Source organism: Chaetura pelagica, unplaced genomic scaffold, assembly GCF_000747805.2.
Source record: "Chaetura pelagica isolate M959 unplaced genomic scaffold, ChaPel_1.0 scaffold251, whole genome shotgun sequence".
NCBI classification, from domain to species: domain Eukaryota; kingdom Metazoa; phylum Chordata; class Aves; order Apodiformes; family Apodidae; genus Chaetura; species Chaetura pelagica.
The window spans coordinates 611,447-627,958 of record NW_009952271.1 but is presented as its reverse complement, the minus strand read 5'-3'; the positions used below and the strand labels follow the sequence as shown (position 1 = coordinate 627,958).

Genomic DNA, 16,512 nt, shown 5'->3' with positions numbered 1-16,512 from the left:
GAGATGGATGTGCCTGGTAAGCAAGGAGATCTAATTAGAACTCCTGAGCAGTGATGGATGCCTCCCTTTGCACTGTTGTGGGTTTGTTTGTTTTTTTGTTGGATCCTGAATTCTTCAGCACACAGGAGGCCTGGGGTGTGTTGTCAGGGGCTGGGCAGCAAGGCTGGTGTGTCAGGCGGAGAAGGGTTAAAGGTCCACTTCCCTCCTTCCTGAGTGGTTTGTGAAACTGTGGTTCAGTCCCTCCAGCGCTGAAAATTGAAAAGGTTTAATCTTGCCCCACCTTGTGGTGTAGAGAGTGCTCTGACAACCCCCAGTTCACGCTGGATTTGGGAGGGGCAAATGGGAGAGGCAGCCGAGGTAGCTGTTCTGTGGCATGGGAAGATGAGATCCTGCTGCAGGCCAAGAGCCCGGGGGCTGTAACAGGATGAAAAACTAAGTAACTTGGGCTTTGGCAAGATGGCAAGGTGCTGCCCTCAGGAGCAGCAAGCCTGCTGAGAAGTCAGTTGGTGTTAGTTGAGACTGCTGTGCAGTTTCTGGTGCTGCAACACTGAGTTTTGACCCTGGGACAAGTGTTGAAGTGTGTGTTCATTTTCCCTCCCTCAGACACTGATTCCCTGAGTTGTGACTCACTTGAGGCTGAAATATTGTGGCCATGAAAAGGGAGGTGGTGTTTCCATCTCCTTGGTCTGCAGCAAGTCCTGCCACACGCATAAGTCAGGAGGTGAGGTAGCTCAAGGCTGGCATTGCCCTTAAGGCCACCTTGGGGGCAAAGCATCTTCCCAGAACTTCTGGTAACACTGACTCTCCCCAGCATGGCTTAAGGGTGCAGGGCTCATGCTTGTGCCTTGTCCTGCAGCTGGTGGCAGCCCCAGCAGTTCAGGTGCCCTGTGGTCATGAGAGCACAGAGGAGGCCAGCATGCTGGAGAGCCAAGCTACTTTCCTGCAGAGTCTGGTAGGAGTCTTGTGGGTTATCGTGCATCCTTTTCTTAACATGTTCATGGCTGTGTAATTAAATACACATTTGCATGGATAATGAAGCAATCCCTGGCTAAAAGCCCTCCTCACTACCCACTGAAAAAAAGCAAGAAGAAAATAGAGCTGTATCCTCTCTTCTGTTTTAAAACAGGAGTATTCGTCTTCATAATTTGGGGCCCACAGGAAAGCTGGGCAGGGACTGTTGTGATGGGACAAGGGGGAATGGTCTTAAACTAGAGGAGAATAGATTTAGATGAGACATTAGGAAGAAATTCTTTACAGTGAGGGTGGTGGGTCACTTGAACAGGTTGCCCAGAGAGTTGGTGGAGGCCCCATCCCAGGAGACATTCAAGGTCAGGCTTGACAAAGCTCTGAGCAAACTGATCTAGTTAAAGATGTACCTGCTCACTGCAGGGGGGCTGGACTAGGTGACCTTTAGAGGTCCCTTCCAACTCAGATAATTCTGTGGTTCTGTGATCCAGCTTTGCTCCATGGATTTGGATACATGTGTGTGCACAGCCTCCCCAGCAGGTGATAAGTGGTGTAAGCAAAGTCCTGCCAGTCCTTTTTCTTTTCTCAATTGTATTTAATTCCATGGAGAAGCTGCACCTTGTGTTTCTCACTCAGTTTAGAGGTAACAAGTCAAAAAATATATTTGTGTGGCATGATCACATTTTGTGAGAACATGTTTAGGAGAACAGCTCAGTGTCTGTTCTAGCCACTTCTAGTCAAGTCGTGCCAAAAGTGTAGATTATTTTGGTTTTCCTCAGTGTCAACGTTGCTCCCTGCAGTGAAACGCAAACATCTTGTAACCTAAAAATATTCTTTAAGGAATAAAGGAATGATACAACTTCTGAAAAGATCAAGTGGTTTTTTTTTTTTTTCCCCTCGTGCTGTTACTTTTCTTTAGGTTACTTTGTGGTTTTTGATGCTGCATCCCATGGACCAAGTCCATGGTGGCAGGAGATCAAGGTTCCCACTGGTTTTTCTCTCCTTGCTCTGGGGAGGACTATTTTTTAACTGTTCATTGAATAAACCTCTCAAACCTGGGAGTTTGCTGATGGCCACCTCATGCAGGAAGAGGTTCTAGCAAGTAATATCTGGTTTCCTGGAATTTGTGTATTTGAAGTGATCAGCTTCTCTAAGCTTTCTAAGCTATTTTTGTAATGAATTGGGTGTATAAGTTAGGTAGTTACCACCCCCTCCCCTCTTTTTTTTTTTTTTTAATTTTTGCTTTTGTTTTTCTACTGGTTCCTTTTTTAGCTGATGACAAACATCTATTTGAATTGTAGCAGAATACCATGGCAATTCTATAATTTACATTGAGGAGCTGCTAAACATCTACTGGAGTCCTGCAAACCTGGGCAGGAACAACCAAATGCACCAGGACAGGCCAGGAGGTGATGTGCTAGAGAGCAGCTCGGTGGAGAAGGACCTTGGAGTCCTGGTAGACAAGTTCTCCATGGGACAGCAATGTGCCCTTGTGGCCAAGAAGGCCAATGGTATCTTGGGGTGCATCAGGAGGAGTGTGTCCAGCAGATGGAGGGAGGTTCTCCTTCCACTCTACTCCACCCTAGTGAGACCTCACTTGGAGTGTTGTGTCCAGTTCTGGGCTCCCCAGTTCAAGAGGAACAGGGATATACTGGAGAGAATCCAGCAGAGGCTACAAGGATGATGAAGGGACTGGAACACCTGCCTGAGGAGGAAAGGCTGAGAGACCTGGGGCTGTTTAGTCTAGAGAGGAGAAGACTGAGAGGGGACCTGATTAATGTCTATAAATATCTGTAAGGTGGATGTCAGGAATGGGCCACTCTCTGTTCAGTGGTGCCTGTGACAGGACGAGGGGCAATGGATTCAAACTGGAGCCCAGGAAGTTCCACCTCAATATGAGGAAGAACTTCTTTACTGTGAGGATTCCAGAGCCCTGAGACAGGCTGCCGAGAGAGGCTGTGGACCTTTCAAGACCTGTCTGGATGCCTGAATGATCTGCCTTAGTTGTGTGTAGTTTTTTGGTCCTGCTCTGGCAGAGGGTCCCTTCCAACCCCTAATATTCTGTGATTCTATAAAAGTTTCAGTTTGTTTTCAGGCTAACTTGTCTGGGAATTGATTTTCCTGCTGGTGCTTCGGCACAATGAATATAACCTTTATTGTCTATAGAACTTCTTGTGTTTTACTCTGGTACACTAGATAATTTTTTCTTACAGAACAAAAACCAGGCTTCCTATTCAGTAACTAGGTGTATGCCTAGTTAAGTTACCAGGCTGTAAGGAGGAGAGAAGGTTTGTGACATAAGTAACACTAAACTTTTGCTGTGTATATATCCTTAAATCCATTAGTATTAGGATTTTGAGTTTGAGATTAGGAGTTGGGGGACCAGAGCTGTACAGTAGTAGAGAAGGAGTCCTTCCCACTGCTGCAAGGTGATAGTTTTCACAGATTCACAGAATGGTTTGGGTTGGAAAGGACCTTAAAGATTATCAGGTTCCAACCCCCCTGCATGGGACACCTCCCACCAGCCCACGTTGCTCCAAGCCCCATTCAACACTGCCTGGGATGGGGCAGCCACAGCTTCCCTGGGCAACCTGGACCAGTCTCACCGCACTGAGTGAAGAATTTCTTCTTAATGTCTAACCTAAATCTCTTCTCTTTCATTTTAAAGCCATTACCCCTTGTCCTCTTACTCCATGCCCTTTCAGAAGTTCCTCCCTAGTTTGCTGTAGCCCCCAATTGTACTTTTTAACAAAAAACTTTTAAAACCCTTGAGAAAATTAGTAGCAAACTGGGAAAGGACTGTGCTGTGTGTGCAAAGCTGGACCTCCAATCCGTTCATCTTTTCCATGCTGGAGTCCTTAACTGCTCCTTGGCAGTAATTTTGCCTTCAAGCATGAATTGCAAACTGTTGGTAACTGCCATCCTAACGACTGCTTTGGTTTTGTCTCCTCCCCAGGACGAAGGATGCCGACACGAATATGATGTGAGGCCTGTCCTGCGCTCACCACAGCGCCTGGGTGCTACTGCCGGACAGTTGGGGACAGGAACTTGCCTCTCACCAAGCCAATTCCTCGGACAAAATGAAGCCAAGGAGGAGCTTTCCACCACGCTGGAGCTGCAGTGACTGCTGCCCAATTTAAAACCCAGGTCAGACTGTGCCCTGGCTGCCTGGCGAGATGAAAGAAGTGGTGTTGTGGTCACCCGAGGAGGTGACAAACTGGCTGATGGAAAACGCCGTTCCGGAGTATTGTGAGCCGCTGAAGGGCTTCACCGGGCGGGATCTGATCAACCTCACGGAGGAGGATTTTAAGAAGACTCCTCTCTCCCGGGTGTCTTCTGACAGTGGCCAGAGGCTCTTGCACATGATTGAAACTTTGAAAATGGCTGACCACATGGAGGCTCACAAAAACGGGCACGTCAATGGGCACGTCCGCGTCGGTGGGAGCAAAACCCCCCGTGAGAACGGCTTCGGCAGCAAACTGAAGCTGAACGGAACGCCTAATGGGTATAAGAAGGAGATGATAAAGATCCCCATGCCAGAGCCAGAGCGCTCACAGTACCCTATGGAGTGGGGCAAGACTTTCCTGGCTTTTATTTATGCACTTTTTTGTTTCGTCTTTACCACAGTGACTATATCAGTCGTTCACGAACGAGTGCCTCCCAAGGAGGTGCAGCCTCCCCTACCAGATGCATTTTTTGATCGCTTTGATCGGGTGCAATGGGCTTTTTCTATCTGTGAAATCAACGGCATGATCCTTGTAGGACTGTGGTTTGTTCAGTGGCTGCTCTTAAAATACAAGTAAGTGAAACCATTGCAAAAGTGGGTGGCAGTGCTTGGACGTCAATCTACTGGCTGGTTTGCTGGTTGCAAAGAAAATTAAGATCTTTTGGGATCCTTCTGATTTTGGTTTCCCCAGCTGAAGAAGGTATTGTAGGCAAAACTGCAGCTTGTGTGGGCTGCTTGTGCAAAAGAGAGATGCTTGAGTCCACCTTCTACCAAAGAAAAACAGCCCTGGTTGTCTTCACCTGCACAATTAACTGGAATCCTTTCTGTGTGTGAAAAGCCATGAGTTGGATGGTCTTAACTCAGTTGGTTGTCCTGTCTGTTGAGAGGGAGCACAGGTCATCCTGGTGCCAACATGGAGCTGATTTAGTGTCTCTCTGGGTTGCCTGGTCTAAAGACCTACCCTCAGGTTGTGATGCTTTTGAACAGAACCAACAGGTGGTGGTTTAGTCCGTGCACTCAGTGCTCTATGAAAAAGGGTTCGTTTTCTGCTCAGTGTTAGACGAGACAGATCATGTCAAACACAGTCTGTCAAAAGCTGACCATAACATCTGCAAAGCATGGATATGCAAGGAATTTGCAAGATCTCAGTGGTTGTCTGCCTCCTTGCTCATGCTGGTCAGAATGGCAAGGGTGTATTTGCATGCCACGGGAAGTAACCTACCACTTCCCCTCTCCACAGTGGGTTGGGTGCAAATGCTTCATTTAGAGCACTTATACTGTTGTAAATCCCCCACCTTTGGCTGCCTCACCACCAGTGCCAGAAGGGTTTGAGTTGTGCTGCCATGGCTGGGAATGAAGTGTTCAAAGTGGCTCTACACACAGGAGGTGTCAGATCACCTCTCCTTTCAGAAACCAGGCACAGGCATGTCCCCACAGCTGTCCAGCCCAAAGAGGGTCTCCTCTGCTAACACAGCATCTCATTCTTTACCTCTGACTCTTTTTTTTTGTGACTCCTATGTAGGAAGCTGAGGAAGGAAAATAATTTGGGCCCCTTTGTGTGAAATACAAGATCCTTCAGTTCACAGGACTCGTAATGACCTTAGAATGAAAGATTTCCCTTTTCAAAAGAAATAAACCAAGAGACCGTTGGATCACTTGTCCTTATGGTGGAGCAAAGCATTAAAATTTAAAGTAAGGGTGTGATTCACCAGCTTTATGAGGTTCAAGTTCTTGCAAAGAGTAAGTTGCAAAGCTGGGGCAGGATATCCTCGTGCAGTACAGCTGTGAATTTCCATGGGAATGTGACAAATATTTCAGTAGCCCCCAAAACCAAGATGATGGTTTATTCATCTTTGCTGCTGCTCGATGCTACTTAATGTGTTTTACCAGGTGGTATTTTAAAATCCTTGTGCACTTTGACAGAGGTGGCATTCCTTAAAGGAATGTTTCTAGAACAGTTAATTTATTGTTCTTCTAGGACCATAAAAAGCTGTGGAGTTGCCTTATTTATTACGTACAAATATGTACAGGAGGAAGGATTTACACCAGCATGGCCTCTTGTTTTGTTTCTGGCTCTGGTGGAAGTGCGCAAGAGTCTAGAGATTAAGACCAACAGAATCCCTAAGTTCCTTCGAGATTTCAAAGCAGTGAGACATGGGTTGGTATGGGTGATGGAGGTGGAGATTCCCCCACCCTGTTTGTTTTGAGGTGTTTGTTTTTAACTTGTTTTTAAGAGAGCTCTTTCTGGTGTTAGGGGAGGATGTCAGGGAGTCACAGAGCTTTCTTTTCGCAGAACCAGCCCTAGAATAGCTGGTCAGTGTGTTGTACTGGTCACCTGATGATTCAGAGACCAAAGGTTGTCTTCCATGTCAATGAACAGAGGTATCAAAGTCCAAGAGATCCAAGCTCTTGGTAAGCAGCAGAAAGGGAAGAGCAGGAAAGGTGCCCGTGGGAACACTGTGAGTGAGGTGGCTCCATCTGGAGGACCTCGTTCTCATGGGTTAGGATGGTGAACCGCTGAGTGATGTAAAAAGCTGAATCACTTCTGTGGTCTGGGTTGTCACCTTCCTTTGAAACCTAATTAAAAAATAATGAGAGGGAAATTAAGCCTCACTTTCCTGACCTCTGATGGTGTCAGGGCCACTGCCACACTGCGTTTGAGATCTGAAGACTGGAAGGCAGATGGTTGCTGGGCAGGATGAGACATGGTTCCTCACCTACTCAGATGATAGAGATACCACTCACAGATGTCTCCAAGTGCAAGTTTAGGGTCACTGGTGAACCAGCAGCATTGTTACCTGGGAGCTGAACTGCAGCCAGTGACTAGGTTGAACCTTTGACAGAAAGGGAGAGCTTCATAGTTTTGGACTTCTGGAAACTTTTCTTTACCAAGCAGTGAAATTCCTATTTCTTATCCTACCAGATTCTTCATTTGCCAATAACCTGATTGAATACAAGCTGAGCCTGCTGTTCTCCCAAGTCATGAAGGACAATAGGCATGTGTCATTCATCATACTGATCACTCAGATCTTCCTCGTTTAGGCCAGGGATTGCATGATAATGTTGAATAGCACCTACGTGTCTTCATCGGACTGCAAAGTTGGGGCCAAAACCAAAGAGAATGGTGTGTCTGTCCAACTAACAACAGTGCAGGGTTTCCCTTGGCCACTGGTAATGCTTTATTGCCCAAAGGTTAATTTTACCTGCTGGTAGAGAATGGAGTTGCTGATTGGCTTCAGGACAAGGCACTAGATTTGGTGTGAGGACATCAGGGACAGCTTTTTTTGAACATCCAGAACACTCTCCATAGCATTGGGTTAGTTTCTCATCAGTAAGCAGGGGCAGGGCGGGTGTGCAGGTGTTAGCTGGGGACTCCAGGGTGGACAAGTCTCATTCCACAAATACCACAGAGATCGTGAGGAGTCCAGACAAGGCCGAACTAACTTATCTAGGAAGCATTCCCAGATGTTTTGGGAGAAGAATAGTGCTGGTGTTTGGCCATGCTTGACATCTGATTCAGCTGGCACACTCATGGGACTGAAACAGCAGCATGCCCATGTCTGCTGAGGTCTGGGGAGATGTCATAAAAGTTGTCTTGGCCAGTGGTAAGCTTCAAGTTTGTTCTTGCTACCTGGCTCATCATCACACACAGTCTTTTGAGAAGGGAAAATATGAGGCTTTACTTTTTTTATGTTCTGGTACACAGCACTTGGACGAAGCTTTTCCTAAGCTAAAAGATGCCAAATCTGGCTAAATCAAGGACGTTCCTAGGTAATTTTAATTTTAAAAAAACTTCCAGTGCTTGTTACAACACTGCTGCTTCTTCTCTCTTGAAATACGGTGCTGCTTGGGCTCTCATTCCCAATCCTCTTTTTGTGCCAGGTTATAAAGGAAAGCAAGTTCATGTCTGGTTATAAAACCAGGCACAAGTGTGAGATCTTCATTGGATCACAATGAGGGAAAAAATTATCCATATAAAATGTAGAGGAAAACCACTGCCCCCAGTTCAGTCCATGGAGCTGCCTGAATGAATAACTTTTCACTTGCAGCTCTGTCCATGTTTACACCAGGAAGGTGAAGGAAAACCAGGACACCCTGTGTTTCAGTAGCAGTGAGTGCCTGAGTGCAAAATGCATTTGCATTGTGCTGGTTAAAGCTTTTCTGATAAATTAAGACATTCAAGTTGTTACTGATCTGGCTCTGCAAAGTCCTGCCCCTCCCAGAGTGGAGCCCTGCAGTTTAATAACTGCCACCAGATAGTAAAAACAAAAAGATGGCCAAGTTTGAGCTTTGAAAGAGCTCAGCTTGGTAGAATTACTAGTTTTTTAAAAGGGAGCAAATAAAATTGCTGGAGTTGGGAAGGACCTCTAGAGATCTTCTAGTCAAACTCTCCCAGTGAAGCAGGATCACCCAGAGCCCTTCACACAGGACTGTATCCAGGTGGGTCTTGAATATCTCAGAGAAGGAGACTCCAAAACCTCCCTTGGCAGCCTGCCCCAGGGCTCTGTCACCCTCACTGTAATGAAGTTTTTACTCGTATTTCAGCAGCACTTCCCATGTTCCAGCTTGTGCCCATTGCCCCTCGTCCTGTCCCTGGGCACTACTGAGCAGAGTGGGGCTCCATCCCCCCTGCACCCACCCTGAGATACGTGTAGGCATTGATAAGGTCTCCCCTCAGCCTTCTCCTCTCCAGGCTGAACAGCCCCAGCTCTCTCAGCCTTTCCTCATCAGGGAGATGCTTCAATCCCCCAACCATCTTCATCACCCTCCTCTGGACTCTCTCCAGCAGTTCCCTGTTTCTCTTCAACTGTGGAGCCCAGAACTGGATGCAGAATTCCAGCTGTGGCCTCACCAGGGCAGAGCAGAGGGGGAGAATGACCTCCCTGGACCTACTGGCCACTCTTCTTTATGCACCCTAGGATTCCATTGGCCTTCCTGGCAGCAAGGGCACACTGCTGGTACATGGATCATTTCCTGTCTTATCAGGATTCCAAGATCCTTTTCCTACAAACTGCCTTCCAGCAGATCCACCCCTCACCTTGAGCTGCTTGGGGTTCTTTCTTCCCAGGTGCAGGACCCTACACTTGCCCTTGTTGAACCTCATGAGGTTCTTCTCTGCCCAATTCTCCAGCCTGTCCAGATGCTGTTCAGGAAAGATGTGTTCTCTCTCCTTTGGGTCATACAAGCTCTTTCTTCTCAAGCAGCCCTTTGTAATTCCTAAATGTGTGTGTCAGCTGAAATAAACTTACTCCTTTTCATCTCATAATGAAAATATTGTGCCTCCACCCCCTGCCTAGAGTGGGAAATTAGGGATCGCTGAAAGCTAACAGAGGGATGAGGGCCTGAAATCCCGTGTAATGTCTCCAACACTAGATCTGCACAGGCTTTTGTATTCTAATCCTGATTATTTCCTGTAATCACCTTCCTGGATGCTGTTAGTTAACTGAGTTGCTTTTGTGTTCCTGACCTATCAAGTGTGGGAACATTTGTAAAGTCATTCAGTATTCTCAGGTGTAAGCTGATCATGTGATGGGTTTCAAAAGCCCCAAGAAGAGAACAGTTGGTAGTTTATTTACCTTTGTGTATTTTATTTGCCTTGAGTTGATCTCCTTGGGTGTTTTCCTATTTTTATTTTTATCTTCCAGGTCTATAATTAGCAGAAGGTTTTTCTGTATCGTTGGCACACTGTACCTGTACCGCTGTATCACCATGTATGTGACTACACTCCCAGTACCTGGCATGCATTTCAAGTGCTCTCCAAAGGTAAACTTCTGCTGATTGCGCTTTCTGAGTTTAGTCTGTATGTTCTCCCCCTGTTCTGCTGTCTACCAAAGTTGTTGTTTCTCAATAATTAATTGCTCATTTGAAAATACCAGCTTGGCATGGTGGAGATGTCCTGCAGCTCATTAGCTTCTCTCTGGGTGAGGGTGTTGACAGTTGCTTTGGGGCACTGTAGCCCTTCCCACCCTTTCCCAAGTGCTAATCTAGGCAATTTCTGTAGCATTTTCAACTGATTTGCACAATCAGCATTTTTCTGTCTCCACCAAAGCAGACAAAGGTGTGGGAGCTGCAGAAGTGCCACGTGTGACTCATTTATTTCTAAACATTTGAGTGCATCAAATCCAGCTATGGTTTGTAGTTGAAAATGGCCCCAAGTTGATTTTTCCAAGACTGGTGAAACTTTCCTTTGCAACCCTTCATCCCTCTGTGCAATTTTGCAGTTGTGTTAGTAGAAGGTCTTGCCACCTCCTCTCCAATCCAGCAATTGTGAAACGTGTGGCTGGAAACCAAGCTATGGAGACAGGGGTGCTTGACCAAGACCCTTGTATTCAGCCTTGAAAGGTAATTCGTGGAGGTGGGACGGGGATGGTGGTGTTGCACCTATCTCACGTCACACCAGGATTGGTGTAAGCCTGGTCCTTAGTGCAAGGTGCTGTTTGTGGGAGTGAAATGCAGACTAAGACAGACTGGACATTGTGGTGAGGAACAAGGTGCATCTACAATCAGGGAATGGTTTGGGTTGGAAGGGGCCTTAAAGACCATCTAGTTCTGACCCCCTGCATGGGCAGGGACACCTTCCTCCAGGCCAGGCTGCTCCATCCAACCTGCCCTTCAACACTTCCAGGGATGGGGCAGCCACAGCTTCCCTGGGCAGCCTGGGCCAGGGTGTCACCACCCTCATGGTGAAGAGTTTCCTCCTAATGTCTAATCTAAATTTCCCCTCTTCCCGTTTAAAACCATTCCCCCTTGTCTTATGTCCATGTCTATATATCCATTAGACACACCTGCTCTTTCTCCATAGTGGTCCATCTCCATGCCCCACCTGAGGTTTTATCTGCTGCAGCTCTAATTAAGCAGGAGAAGGGGTGTAAAAAAAGTAATGTTTGTAAAATATCTACTACATGCACAGTCCAACAGCTTTGTGTGCACAGCCATGAGCTAGGTTGCAGGTAGTAAAATCCTGATGGGATTTGGTAGACGTATTTTGATGAGGATTGCTGGTCCATACAAAGCCCAGACACTTTGGTTCCTCAGGGAAATGAAGCCAGCGAGGGTGCTGCACCAGCTGTTGGACAAGGCAGAGTGTGTGCCAAGCCATGGGTGGCTTCTGGAGGGACTGAGATCTTCTGTGGAGAGGAGCCAACATTGTGTTTGATCAGTCAGCACAAGTATTTCTGGGCTGAAAGGAGGAAATCTGCCAGGTTGGGGCATTTGCAGCATTGGCGAATCCGTCGCATTGCTCAAGTAAAGACAAGCCCATGCTGGGCTCCTCTGCTGCCCTGGTAAGACTAAGGATTAGCTGGGCTTTCATGGAAGCTGTAAATACACTGCTGGGGAAAAAATTAACCTCTCAACACCTTCTTGAGTTAGATATGATTGTGAAGATTGGGCTTTGGGGCTCCTTTTAATGGTTTGCAAAGATCTGTAAGCAGGAAACATTTAATTGAGGCAAAGACCCGGCTTAAATATGTCAGAAGTTAATAATTTCCACTTCTTAAAGCAAGACTGAACTTTAAAATGAAAGAAAAACACATCTATGTTGGCCAGCCAGGTGCATCTGTGTTTCCTTCTGAATGTTGAATGGTTACCATGGATTTTAAACCCTCATAAGATGAGGTAAGGCTGCAGCTCACATGTAGTTATGTGCATTGACCGCGTTGGTCCTTTGAATTCAGGTGGTTCGTGCTTCCCACTGGGTCCTGGAGGTTCTGAGTACGTCCTCTTGGTGCTTGTCTCACCACTTACATTTCCTTTGGGGATTTGTTTAGCACTTGGGCTTGTTTTAGATCTGGGAGCAGCAAAAGGAAACTCTTGGGACAGTGCCAGCTGCCCTTTGGTCACCTTGCGGGGGGAGGAAGCCCTCACCAGAAGGACTTGGTTTGCTTCCATTTGGCTTTCCTAAGGCAAATGGAAGTTGTTTTGTTGGGTTTTTTCTTTTTCAGAAATACCCTCTGAGAGCCCATGGTGGGTTGGAGGTGGGTCAGAGCCAAACCATCAGGCATGGAGGAAGGTCCCTGATGATGGATGGTGCATGTTAAAGCTGGCAGAGAAGTTTGGCACCACACTCTGACAATCACCATGGATGTTTCTTTGGAAACATGAAGTGGAAATAAAGGACTTTTGAAGCCTTTCCAAGGCGGGCAGTGGAAGACCATGGAGTTTGGAGCTAGATAGTTTGTTCTGTGCCTTGAATCTGGGTTTGGGCAGCTGGCCATGGAGCTTGGGCACTTCATCCTCTTTTCTATTGGATTATCTTCTGTAGAGCCTGTGTGAATTAAATGAAGCTTGATTTATTGTGGAGTGCATTGCCTCTGGAACAGAAGGATAACCAGCTGTTCAGAGGAGATGACAACATCCCAGGCATAGCTGGAAGGATTTGTCATTCCTTTTTATTGGTGAAGCTGGATTTTGGAGACTGTTAGAGAAGTCATAGAGTTTCCGAGGGTCGTTATTCTGAACTTCAGTGTATAGATGTGAGGTTTTTATAGAAATGTTCCCATTATGTATCCCAGTAAATATGGTGTAAGCATTAGTCTGTTTTTCCTCTAGAAATGTGCTGGTGGCTGTTGGGGAAGGCTCTGGGTGACCTGGTGGCTCTTGTGTCCCAAAGCAAAAAGAGAGAACAGAAGGTTGCTGGCTAAACAGCACTGCTAAGAACTCAGGTCAAGGCTGATGTTTCACTGAGCTTTTTATGTGTTTTACTCTCCCACCAGCTTTTTGGAGACTGGGAATCTCACCTGCGAAGGATAATGAAGTTGATTGCTGGGGGAGGATTGTCCATCACAGGGTCCCACAACATGTGTGGTGACTACCTGTACAGCGGGCACACCGTCATCCTCACGCTCACCTACTTGTTTATCAGAGAGTGTAAGTCCCTGCCTGGGGAGTCCCCTGGGGGGTCAGTCCTTCCTCAGTTCCTGATCAGGAAACACCATTAAAGTAAAAAATGCTCCCTTCTTTAATTCATTAAAAGAATAGAACTTCAGAGACATGGGGCTTACTGAAAAAGAAGACTTTGGAGACAAAATGAAACACTTTTACCATGTAGGTGTCTAAATTAAGCATTTTATTTTTTAAAAAAAGTTTGTTTAGAATTTAATTGATACCTTTATTACACCCTGACAACAAAGGGTATTTCTACTGTGTCTCCTAATCTAGAGACAGATGGATGTGATGCTGAGTGCTGGGTTGCTCATTTTGTAACAGTCAGGCCTTAATATATAGAATCATCAAATCCCGGACTGATTTGGGTTGGAAGGGACCTTAAAGATCATCTAGTCCCAACCCCCTGCATGAGCAGGGACACCTCCCACCAGCCCAGGTTGCTCCAAGCCCCATCCAACCTGCCCTTCAACACTGCTAGGGATGGGGCAGCCACAGCTTCTCTGGGCAACCTGGGCCAGGGTCTCACCACCCTCATAGGAAGCATTTTCCTCCTTGTCCCATCCCTCCCTGCCCTTGTCCCAAGTCCCTCCCCAGCTTTCCTGAAGCCCCTTCAGGCACTGGAAGGTGCTCTCAGGTCTCCCTGAAGCCTTCTCTTCTCCAGGCTGAACACCCCAACTCTCCCAGCCTGGCTCCAGAGCAGAGCTGCTCCATCTGTCAGATCACCTTCGTGGCCCCGTGCATTTATCTTTTCCAAAAGGCCAGAGGAATGGGTTGCCATCTATGTAGAATGAATATTGAAATACAAATGAGTGAATTTTACTGACCAGGGCAAACTCTATCATTATGGGCTTGTTTTCCAAACATTTGCCAACCTTTCTGTTTTCCAAGGATCTGATTAACTCTGAGTACAATTATAAGTTACACTTTTGAAATAATACCTGATTGTGCTTTTTTCCAGATTCCCCTCGGCGACTCTGGTGGTATCATTGGTTTTGCTGGGCACTCAGCATGGTTGGGATGTTCTGCATCCTCCTTGCTCATGACCACTACACTGTGGACGTGGTGGTGGCTTACTACATCACTACAAGACTTTTCTGGTGGTACCACACAATGGCCAACCAGCAAGTGAGTTTCTCCCAGTCTTTGGACCCATGTGGCTTCACTCACTGTAGTGTGGTGGTGGAAAAACATCCAGGCTTTGCCTTGAGCCTTCCTGCAGGAGTAGCAGTGGAGTGACCTATGTCTTGTGGACCCTCACTCTCTTCCCCCCTCACATGGATTTGCAGGAGAGAAAAAGGTGCCAAGGGTTGGGTTCAGCATGTCTTGACCACACATCTAGAAGGTTTGCCCACGCTGCTTCCACTGTTTAACCTCAATTTTTGAAGTCCACCTGATTTTCGGCCAATTGTCCATTTTTGTACTAGTGGAACAAGCCATTTAGTTGTGGATTTTTTTGCCTTGTTGGGTTTTTGTTGTTGTTGTTGAAGTCAGCTGGGTTTTCATTGTATTCTGTGGCTTGTGTAGATGAGGCCTCACTAAAGCTGAACCAGTTTTTCAAAGTGTTTCTAAGTTCCAAGATATGTTCCCAAACCAAGGGAAATGTTTTCTGTTTGGAGGATAGATTAGAGTAGAGAAGAGGCTGCTCCTGTCCTAAGGTCTCTGTCTGGGGTGGTGTGAAAAATGGGGTGGGGAAAATCCTGGGAAGAAGGAGTTGCTGAGGAGGAAAGGCAGCACAGGATGGGCAGTGGCCAAGCATGGTTAGTAACACTCAACCAGAGAGCAGCAGTAAAGGCTTCAGAGGTCAAATGAAGTCTAAATGACGTCTTGTATTTCTTGGACTTGGTGGAGTTGGGTTGGTAGATGGGTTATGGTTGCACTTGATGATCTTAAAGGTCTTTTCCAACCAGAACACCTCGGTGATTCTGAGATTCTTACTTTCCTACCAGTGGGTTAGATCAATAACGGATGAGTTGACATTGCTGAGGTATCTCCAAAGTAGTATAAGAGGTGTTTTGGATTGGGTTTTTGTCATTCCCAAAGGAGAGACTGATCTTTTTGGGCCACTCCTCCTGTTCCTCTGGGTCCATTGAACAGCCAAGGACTGGGAAACGAGGGTGAGTCTCACTCAGGAGCAGCATTTGGTGTGTGCAAGGGAGGCTGTGGAAAAGCAGCTTGTCTCCTCATCTTGGTCCATGCAGACCTGTTTGGGAGGTGTTTCTGGATCCTGGGAGGGGTTTCTGGATCCTGGGAGATGTGGGGAAGCAGCTGTGAGCAAGGCACCCCAGCAGCCAGAGCCGTGCCGGGAGGCTGTGCCCTGCTCCCCTGTTAATTCTCTCCCGTTTCTGATGATCTTTCCGCAGGTGCTAAAAGAAGCTTCCCAAACAAACCTCCTTGCAAGGGTCTGGTGGTACAAGCCCTTCCAGTACTTTGAAAAGAATGTCCAAGGAATCGTACCTCGTTCCTACTACTGGCCCTTCCCCTGGCCGGTGCTGCACCGGGGCAGGCAGGTGAAGTACAGCCGCCTGCTGGGTGACACATAGCGGTGTGTCCGGGGACAGCGAGGGGAAAGGACCTGTCCCAAGTGCTAAGAACTCCAGAAGAGAAGATGCCATAAAAAAAAACCAACCCACAAAACCAACCCCTCCTTAACCCTTCCTCTTAACAGCTCCCTGAATTAACCTGTTCAGTTACCTGGTAAGCACTGTGATCTTTTTTTCCTCTCCAAAGGACCCGCGTTGGACAAGAATAAAGAGAGTGGAACTTGTCATGCACTGTTACACATTTCTGGGTAGTAGATTTGGGATTTGCAGTCACCTCATCCCCATGTTCCTTTCTATTTGATGCGACAGCAGAAATGAAAACTTTTCTAATCCTAAGTTCCTGGTCTTTCCAGTCACATCTGGGAATAAAGCCTATTATTTTCTTGGGAAAACATACTTTTCGTATCTCTTGCCCCAAAGATTGGGCTCTAAGCCATTTTCTAGCAAATGACTCTATGAAGGTTTCTAAATACCTGCCTTGGGTAACAGTGGAGAAATCTTTCTACCTGTTGCACCCCGTGACGAGTGAGAGACACAGGAAGGTTTTGGTGATCTTGATTTTTGTAGAATCTGCAGTGACTGTGTCCAAAAAAGTGCAAAAAAAACATTAAAAAAAAAAGAAGAAAAAAAAAAGTTGTAAAGTGATTTTCTAAGTATTTCCTAACTTTATTTTTCAAGATGTGTATGAAAATTAAATTTAAAAAAAAAAGAGAGAGATTTTTACATGTCAGAGAATAGAGAGTTAAAATTTAAAGAAAAAGCTTCTTGGGAGAGAGAGATTTGTCTATGTTTCTAGTGCCTTTCTTGTCTTGATTGTATGGTCAGTAGGCAGTCTTAAATGTTTTTATTTAAAATAAAGTATTCCATGAAAGCAGAATTATATATACTGTATAA

General features: G+C 46.4%; 1 protein-coding gene across 1 annotated transcript; it reads left to right on the top strand.

The window, feature by feature from the left end:
• The first annotated feature begins 4,092 nt into the window (after positions 1-4,092).
• SGMS1 (sphingomyelin synthase 1) lies at positions 4,093-15,700 on the top strand. The gene is made up of 5 exons (XM_010007767.1): positions 4,093-4,765; positions 9,838-9,955; positions 12,907-13,060; positions 14,037-14,203; positions 15,439-15,700. Exons 1-5 carry the CDS (start codon positions 4,143-4,145, stop codon positions 15,616-15,618), a joined length of 1,242 nt encoding a protein of 413 aa, XP_010006069.1. The 5' UTR covers positions 4,093-4,142; the 3' UTR covers positions 15,619-15,700.
• Positions 15,701-16,512: the final 812 nt, after the last annotated feature.